Consider the following 9,811-nt stretch of genomic DNA (forward strand, 5'->3'; position numbering starts at 1 on the left):
TCGTTTCCGGTCCCTTCTAGGCGGCTAGTCTGTGGTGAAGATGGCGTACCGTGGCCAGGGACAGAAAGTACAGAAAGTGATGGTTCAGCCCATCGTATCCTTCTCTAGTGTGTGGTATCTCCCGCAGATATTCGGGGGGCTGATCCTTTACTATAGAGGCGCAGGACGCGACATGTGTGGTGCTGTGTGTGAACACGTGTAGCTGCGCTTTGTATGACTGCTAGGTCAGGAGCCCGCACAGTGTGTACTAAGCCGTTGTGCTGCCTGGGTAGGGGGGCTATACAAATAGTAGGAGCAGGGGCTTCACTCTGTGTGTGCTTGTGGATAATAGACCTGTGAATGGGCTGTATGTGGCATGTGCCTGCTGTGCCACACTTCTTAGGGAATACCAATTCTAGTCTGTAGTCTATTATGTATTAATACAATATGTCTGTGATCTTTACCTTGACTTTCTGTGTCCAGAATCTGATCTTCAGGTATCTACAAAATGTAAGTATATATAGAATAGACTTTTCTTCACCTGCATCATTGTTCACTCCGATAGGTAGTGTCCGTTCCTAGTGTCCGTGCAAAATCTTGCACGGACATTAGGAGCGGACACTAGCTGTGTCCGTGACATTTTTCATTCATTTAAATGGATATTCTTTTGCACTCCGTGCCTGTCCTTAACTGTCCGTTCGTAAAGATGTCCAACTTTTCAAGCGCACAGAAAAAACCTACATGTCGGGTTTTGCGGTCCACTTGAAAAGTCGGACATCTTTAGGAACGGACACTTAAGGACAGGCACGGAGTGTAAAACAACGCACCCGATCTTCATTTAAATGAATGAAAAATGTCACGGACACAGCTAGTGTACGCTGCTAATGTCCGTGTGAGATTTTGAACGGACATTAGCAGCAGACACTACCTGTCAGACACTGACGGTAGTGTGAATGCTCCCTTATCCTCAGGATAGAATTCCTCCTGATCAGCTGAGTATATGTCACGACTACTTCACTGTTTACATCTCTCACTGTCTGTAACACTTGTGTGATGTAATTATAACTTTAATCCATTCATCTCAATGCGACATTCTATGCTGTAATTATATTGTGCGACCATCATGAAACGCACAAAATAGTTCTTAACACTGAAGAGGTCACAGTGCTTGTCCAAGCCTCTTCAAACAGCTGATCAGTGTGGGTTCTGGGTCTCTGATACCCACCAGTCATTTATTGGTGATCTATCATGAAAATTTGTCATCCATAGCAAGGAGTTGAGCAACCCCTTAAGGAATGTTTTGTATTAGGATCCTTTCCACTTTTTATGGGTGAAGATAAGAGTGCATCTGCTGAACAGTGGAGGAAATTTTGTCATACTGTTAGTGCTAATATTCTGGCATGCACAGCATGAAAAAGTTTAGTTTTTTTTTTTTTTTCCTGTCTTTTATGCTGCCCTCATTGCTTTCCTGAAAGTAGTTGAGACATGAGCCGGGTCATCAACGTTATCAGATCTATGATCACTTATGCCATTTTTATATATTTATTTATTTATTTATATAATACGTGGAATTACACTTGGCATACATTTCATTGCCGTGTGCTCAAAATATAAATCTTGAATGAGGTATATATGCAGCCTAATACACCTTCAATACTGGTATTGCTTTCTCTTTGCTGATTTTCCCTCTCTCTTACTATTACAGAGATCTCGGATCCAAGTGTGGCTGTATGAGCAGGTTAACATGCGGATTGAAGGATGCATCATTGTAAGTCTGTTATGTCTGAACCCATCCTTATTTCATTATTAGTTTCTAACAATAAACTGAGCCATGACTGTTAGCCAAGTTCAGCTGTGATTTTTAATAGAGGCTTAGTATACTTTTCTGATGTTTATAATGTGTTCCCTGCACTGCAGTAATTTATCCCTTATCCACAGGATAGGGGATAAATTGCAGATTGTTGAGGTCCAACTCCTGGAGTCACCCCTGATCAAGGGAACTGGGGTGGTTTCTCCACAGCCTGAATGAAGCGCGGTTGGAGAGGCGCGAACACCTGCTCCATTTCTAACAGTGTTATTGACAGAAGTCCAGTGTTCAACTATCTCCCACTAACAATACATCTCTTTTATTGCTGGGGGTTCCTGTTTGAATGCAGCAGTAGATGTCTGACTACCATTTCACTCACATGGGACTGAGGAAGCACTGTACTCCTGCCATCTCCATCAGAAGTTTGTGTAGCGGTGGTGACACATACCCACTTATTCTATGTTCACATGGGGCATTGGGGGATCATGTTCTTCTTATCCTTTGGCGTTTCAGTGGTCGGGTCTACAGTGATCAAATCTGTGTTTTAACATCAGCGCTCTCCACTTAACCGCTGAGGTCCAATCGCGAGATGTGTAGTTTTTTTTGTTTTGTTTTGTTTTTTTGGCCCAAAACTCATTGTAGGGATATGCTTCTCTGTCCATCAAAGAAGCGAACAGGCAAGAAGAGTTGGTAACATGATGTCAATGCACCCTGACAAAGTTCTGAAGTTTATTAAAGCCCCTTTCCTTCATCCATATGCTTTCCCATGCCAGTTGAACTTGAGGAACATAGTACTTTAAAACAAAGAAAAATCAGTTGTCATAACTATGTAATATTATTGATATTCCCTGAATGATAAGCCAAGGATCCACAAAGGTCGCTGACTCTTGGCAGAAATTCAGACCTGCTAGACCACTTTAACTATTACTTGTGATTTTAGGAGTGTCATATTTTGGAATTAAAGGGGTTGGCAACTTTCAGACCAATATTTAGAGACAGATGTTATGGTTTGTATAATAAAAAGTTGTACAATTTTCCAATATACTTTCTGTATCAATTCCTCACAGTTTTCTAGATCTCTGCTTGCTGTCATTCATTCTGTTACTTCTAGTGGATAAAACTCTGACCATGGTCATGTGACTTACGGTCCATGGTCATGTGATGAGCACACAGGTGCACAGCTGATTACCAGGCAGATGTCTGATTATTGTGCTGTGACTATAACGAGCAGCACCTGTGTGCTCATCACATGACCATGGACCGTAAGTCACATGACCATGGTCAGACTTTTATCCACTAGAAGTAACAGAATGAATGACAGCAAGCAGAGATCTAGAAAACCGTGAGGAATTGATACAGAAAGTATATTGGAAAATTGCTAATCTTTTTATTGTACAAACAATAACATTTGTTTCTCAATATTGGTCTGAAAATGGCCAACCCCTTTAAGGTCACATGTGTAGTCCTAGCCTTATTCGATAAAAACGGAGAAAGGAATATAATGAATGAAGGTGAGGCTCTGTGATTATGTCCTACGTAAAAATTAATCAGTATTTTAACTTGATTATGGTTAAAATAGATTTTAGATTCTGCCCTTTTATAGTATGTGTGGGGCATCGGTTATCCTGATTGATGTTCAGTTTCGGCTATTTTTCGTTTAATCGCCCAGCCCTACATGAAGCAATGTTTTATGCTTGTGTCTGTGGTTACAGTTATATTATCTAGACTAGATAGGCCTTCTGTTACTCTATTTTAACCTGGTTTGTTTTTATGTCATTTGTAGGGATTTGATGAATATATGAATCTGGTTTTGGATGATGCTGAAGAAATCCACCTGAAAACAAAGTCACGAAAACAACTCGGTGAGGTTCTAGTTAATTTCTCTTTTCCATATACTGTCTAACATATTATATAAAAGAATTTAATAACAGTAGACACTTCTCCTGCTATTAAATTCTTATATATTATATGTTTGTAGATGAAATAGAGACATTTCGAGCCCTTATTAACTCCCTTACCGTTTTGAACAAACAGGACTTGGGTCTTGAGCAAAGTGCATCACTGTTCACCCCAAGTAAAATACGTTCATTGACACAAACTTTAAACGACTCCATCTCGAGTAACACGGGGGCTAGAATTTTGGCTTTAAAATAAGACCAAGATCATGTCTGTAGCCAATATAGATTTTTGAGATATCACTGGTTAAAGTGAAGGTTCATATACTTTAATCAGTATGTAGGAGAACACGAGCAGCTGACGGTGCAGGTAGAGCAGAACTACTTCTGTCCTTGTCACTTCAGATAACCCCAGAGAAGGGGGTAGCATGAACTTCTGTACATGATATCACAACCTCTTTCTCATTTATCATTAAGAAGCATATTGAACCCCTTTATAATCTGACCACATCACCTCAGTTTATTTACCCCCCAAAAAAAGGAAATAGACTCACTCCCCCAAGTTAATGAAAAGACAAAGTAAAAAAAACACAATTAATATAACCACATCCATAACGACCCCTAAAATAAAATTAGTTGTTCTACATGGTAAACGCTATAAACCTTAGGGGCTCTATCAGCACAATTATGCTGATAGAGCCCCACATATGCGTGAATAGCCTTTAAAAAGGCACCGTAATCTAATTTTAAACCCCCTGCCTGTTTTAAAATAAAACTATAAAAACATATATGTAAATGATACCTGAACATGCACGCTGGGCGGTCGTGCACGATCCGACGTCATCTTCGGTCCCTCTTTCTTCTTCCAGCAACGTCCTCCTCTTCTGGATCTTCTCTGCCTTCATCTTCTGTTTTTCCGGCGGGTTGTGTTGAAATCCCACACGTGCGCAGTAGCGCTCCCTCTGGAGCGCTATTGAGCACGCACCACCGCCATTTTTGCTGTAGTTCTAAGTATCCTTAGAACTATGTGAGCATGCGCAGAATGCTCGTGAACGTCTTCATATCCGGAAGAAAAGAAGGTGAAGGCGGAGAAGAGCCAGGACAGGAGGACGTTGCTGGAAGAAGAAAAAAGAGGAAGGAGGGGCCGAAGATGATGTCAGATCATGCACGACCGCCCAGCGTGCATGTTCAGGTATCATTTACATATATGTTTTTATAGTTTTACTTTAAAACAGGCAGGGGGTTTAAAATTAGATTAGCGGTGCCTGAATAGTCTTTTTAAAGGCTATTCACGCATACGTGGAGCTCTATCAGCATAATTTTCTGATCAGCCCTGAATGCACCCCTCTGACTGTACAGGGCTATGGATGAGTACTGTCAGGGGTTGGGCTGGTGTTCCTCACAGCCCAGCTAGACTGTCAGGAACGCCCTTCTGACAGTGAAGAGCTATCGGTAAGTGCCCCAATATCTCTTTCCCCCGGCGCACATAACGGGAAAGCCGTGCACTGAATTCAAGTCCTTCTTAACCACTTCACAACATCTGCCGTAACAGAATGGTAGACTTTAAAATGTCCTCACTGATGAATTGACCAGGTGCCATAGCTACAAGGTCTGTGTTTTATACAGCAAAGACCCTGCAGCAGTGTCTGCTATCATTTCTGATGGCAGGCACTCTCGGGTGCCATTTTTCGGATCTGATGTGACCATGGCACCTGCAGGATTCAGTTTAAATTTCTTTCTCTGAATGGCTTCCAAGCAGCAAGATTAGAGATGAGCAAACACTATTCGAAACAGCCGTTTCGAATAGCACGCTCCCATAGAAATGAATGGAAGCGGCTAGCAGACAGACTTTGCCAGTGGCCGGCCGCTTAACCCCCCCGCGTCTGGCTACGTCCATTCAAAACGGCTGTTTCGAATAGTGTTCGCTCATCTCTAAGCAAGATCATAGATGCCTTTTGTGTGTTGTAGCAGCTGGAAACCTTCTGAATTCTTCCAGTCCTGCTATAGCAATATAACTGTTGAGTCCTCAGTAGTTATACAGAGATTTTACTGTTGACTGCAATGCAATCTATGGATCTAAAGAACATAGATTTTCCCTTTTTCCTGGAATACATATAAAGTAAATAAAAGCACATTAGACAAACTATACAAAATATAAACTTATTTATTGCATGTTGTGATATTTGCAGGGGAAAAAGTAATCAATAAGCTCAAATCTGTTTCACCTTTAAAAAAAAAAAAAAAAAAAAAAAAAAAAATCTAAACATCACATACCATGTCAATAAATGCATATTCTGGAAAAATACATCCTCCACAGATCCTTACACAGAGATGTTTAAAAAAACAACTTTTTTTTTTATCACAATATGGCACTACAAACAAACTTGTTAATTTAAATATATATATATATATATATATATATATATATATATATATATATATATATATATATATATATAATGAATTTGCTGTCACAGTGACGCTGGGTTCACAGCAGCGCCTGAGCTCCGTTTTCAGGTTTCTGTCTTCTGCATGCAGAAGACGGAAACCTGTCATGCCGAGTCTGGCCGTGAGCGCCGGTGAATTTTATGCACTCCGCGGCGAAACGCTTTTTTTCAAACCAGACACATAGTACTACATGTGTGACTCTTTGTCCGGTTAAAAAAAAAAAAAATGGTTTCGCTGCGACGCGCATCATATGCACAACGGTGTACACGGCCTGAGACTTTTCAAGCCCATTCAAATGAATGGGATTGAAACATGCCGGCAGGTTTCTGTATCCTGCCCCTGTTTTGTGCAGGAAATGGAAACCTGCAGAACGGAGTATGGGCGCAGATGTGAACGAACCCTGATGGTTCTAACCTACAGGATGTAAGCAACATATAACTTTTACTGCACAGTGGATGGTTTAAGAACAATATCTAAGAAATTGGCACACTTGCTTTTTTCCAGCTTTGCAATGCACTGTACAGAATATTAAATCGTTACATGATGTTGTGCAGTTTGTACAAAAAAAAAAGCACTCCTACAGCACTGAATAGAAAACTAAAGTCATGCAAGAAATTTTAATAGAGGTTGTGTAGTGTAAATAAAAAAATACAGATATAACCTTTCACTGCAAGTGTCACATGCTTAGACTGCACGTGATCCACTCAAAGGACAAAGGAGTCTGTATTAGGGCATTGTAGGGGAGAGCAGTGGAGCTGTCCATGCTTCACCATATTGCTCACTTGCATATTGTGCAGCAAATGAATAGCTCAACAAAGGTGCAAATTTTCATAGCTAAAAAGGCACGATATTTAGGTGAGCCTGACCATGTATTTGTGTTACTGATTTAATATACTTTGCTCTGGTGACACTTCCTTTAAGACTGGGGCCATACATGGCGTAAACAGTGCGGTATGGCCACGGTGAAAACTGTACGGCAAAAACTGTGGTGTTTTACAGTCACTGCAAAGTTCTAGCAAATCCCATCCACATATTGGGGAAAAATACACGCAGCAGAGACACTGCAATCTCCAAAACAGTCACGTTTTTGGAATTGACAGCATGTCAATTATACCTAGGGAAACCGCCAGCGTTTCCATATAGGTATAAGAAAAGCAGAAGCTTCTCAGAGGAAATCTTTGTGGACTTTCTGTGAAAAGCTGTGTGGGCAAAAACTGTCTGATTGTTTGCTCTGGCCCACTATGTGGGTCCCTGTCCTAAATGGGTGAATGTTGGTTATTTTATTTTAAGGCGGTCCCAGCCTTTAGATAAACCCCCTGTTTAGGGCCAGTGCATACAGAGTTTTTTGGTGCTGTTTTTGACACTGAATCTGCCTCGAAATCAGGCTCCAAGAAAGGCCTCCCAATAAAGTTCTATTGGGAGGCTTTTTCTGGAGGCTGATTCAGCGTCAAAATCAGCGCCAAAAAACTGTGCACTGACACATATTTTCTATGAAACGGATGGGAGTTATGTTGCTGATTTTAAGCTACATTAATAATTTTTTTTTTTTTTTTTTTTTGCAGGACGTATTATGCTTAAAGGAGACAACATTACTTTGCTACAAAGTGTCGTAAATTAACAACATCAAGTTTCAAGATTTATTTTTTTTTTGACATATAATTTTTTTTTTTTTTTTTATTGCACAAAGTTTGGAGCTCCTGATTTTAAGCCTGATACATCCTTTTCATGTGAACTGTTCTACTTTATGGTGGAAACTGTCTTTGTGAACTTAGTTTTTGTGTTTTGATAAATAATTTCTACACAATCTGTGTCTTTGCATGTTTTGTGAGTTGCAGGAGTGAGTAATAACATTTTTGTGAACCACTGTTGCAATTTTCCAAAAGAGCTTCTATTTCAAACCAAATTCAGTTTATTCACTCTTTGTAAATTCTTTGTATTAGCTTCTGTAATTTTAGTTTTGTAACCAGACAATGCTACATTTATGTATTTCACTAGCTGGTGGTGCAGTATTAGATTATAATCTGAGTAAGTTTAGCTGCAGTAATTATAAATAGTGAAAGGGTGTTCAACAGTTTGTCTCCTAGGGATGCTACATGTAACTCAGGCTGTCAGATATAGCAGCTGTTTGATATGATCAAGTACATATATATATATATATATATATATATATATATATATATATATATAAAAAATTTTATTCTTCTCTATTTGTGGCATTGAGTGGTGTTTGTTGAACAGGACCTTTCACGTCCTCAAAGATGTGTGATATCATAAACTGCTAGAAAGCTATTGGGAGGCTTTTTTTGGAGGATGATTTTGAGGCGGATTCAGTGTCAAAATCAGCACCAAAAAACTGTTTGCACTGACTTGGAATGAGCAGAGCTAGCCGTACACGCGAGCACTTCCCATTCACTTCAATGGGAGCACTCGTAGTGAAAAAAGCAGTATAAAGCAGTTCCCATTCATTTCAATGGGAGCCGGCATACGAGCGCTCCCCTTTGAAATGAATGGGAACTGCTTTATACGCGCTGATTCTGAACGTGTTTTAATGTTCAGAATCAGGCAGCGTATCAGTAGTGTGAATGCACCCTAAGGCAGACCTGGGCAAAGCACGGCCCACGGGCCATATCCAGCCCTCTGACTGATTCAGACCGGCCCGCATAGCTTGACTAGGGAGGCGTGTCTTAGTGCCGGCAGGACAGTGCAAGAAGATGGAAACGTGTGTGTCATAAGATACTGAGAGGGGAATGTGAGATGCAGGGTGGCGTGTGTGTTATATATATATATACACTCACCGGCCACTTTATTAGGTACACCATGCTAGTAACGGCTTGGACCCCCTTTTGCCTTCAGAACTGCCTCAATTCTTCGTGGCATAGATTCAGCAAGGTGCTGGAAGCATTCCTCAGAGATTTTGGTCCATATTGACATGATGGCATCACACAGTTGCCGCAGATTTGTCGGCTGCACATCCATGATGCGAATCTCCCGTTCCACCACATCCCAAAGATGCTCTATTGGTTTGAGATCTGGTGACTGTGGAGGCCATTGGAGTACAGTGAACTCATTGTCATGTTCAAGAAACCAGTCTGAGATGATTCCAGCTTTATGACATGGCGCATTATCCTGCTGAAAGTAGCCATCAGATGTTGGGTACATTATGGTCATAAAGGGATGGACATGGTCAGCAACAATACTCAGGTAGGCTTTGGCGTTGCAACGATGCTCAATTGGTACCAAGGGGCCCAAAGAGTGCCAAGAAAATATTCCCCACACCATGACACCACCACCACCAGCCTGAACCGTTGATACAAGGCAGGATGGATCCATGCTTTCATGTTGTTGACGCCAAATTCTGACCCTACCATCCGAATGTCGCAGCAGAAATCGAGACTCATCAGACCAGGCAACGTTTTTCCAATCTTCAATTGTCCAATTTCGATGAGCTTGTGCAAATTGTAGCCTGTTTCCTGTTCTTAGCTGAAAGGAGTGGCACCCGGTGTGGTCTTCTGCTGCTGTAGCCCATCTGCCTCAAAGTTCGACGTACTGTGCGTTCAGAGATGCTCTTCTGGCTACCTTGGTTGTAACGGGTGGCTATTTGAGTCACTGTTGCCTTTCTATCAGCTCGAACCAGTCTGGCCATTCTCCTCTGACCTCTGGCATCAACAACGCATTTCCGCCC

General features: G+C 41.1%; 1 protein-coding gene across 1 annotated transcript; it reads left to right on the forward strand.

Moving 5' to 3' along the window:
- SNRPE (small nuclear ribonucleoprotein polypeptide E) lies at positions 1-7,933 on the forward strand. The gene is made up of 5 exons (XM_075262677.1): positions 1-94; positions 463-489; positions 1,685-1,747; positions 3,570-3,648; positions 7,692-7,933. Exons 1-5 carry the CDS (start codon positions 41-43, stop codon positions 7,745-7,747), a joined length of 279 nt encoding a protein of 92 aa, XP_075118778.1. The 5' UTR covers positions 1-40; the 3' UTR covers positions 7,748-7,933.
- Positions 7,934-9,811: the final 1,878 nt, after the last annotated feature.

This window comes from Leptodactylus fuscus, chromosome 2 (assembly GCF_031893055.1).
Source record: "Leptodactylus fuscus isolate aLepFus1 chromosome 2, aLepFus1.hap2, whole genome shotgun sequence".
In the NCBI taxonomy this organism is placed as follows: domain Eukaryota; kingdom Metazoa; phylum Chordata; class Amphibia; order Anura; family Leptodactylidae; genus Leptodactylus; species Leptodactylus fuscus.

Excerpts from the sequence above, each read along its gene's own strand:
- SNRPE (XM_075262677.1), top strand. The coding sequence starts at position 41 with ATGGCGTACCGTGGCCAGGGACAGAAAGTACAGAAAGTGATGGTTCAG. Across the intron at positions 490-1,684 it reads TCTTCAGGTATCTACAAAAT|AGATCTCGGATCCAAGTGTG; the intron begins GTAAGTATATAT and ends TTACTATTACAG. Across the intron at positions 3,649-7,691 it reads AAAGTCACGAAAACAACTCG|GACGTATTATGCTTAAAGGA; the intron begins GTGAGGTTCTAG and ends TTTTTTTTGCAG.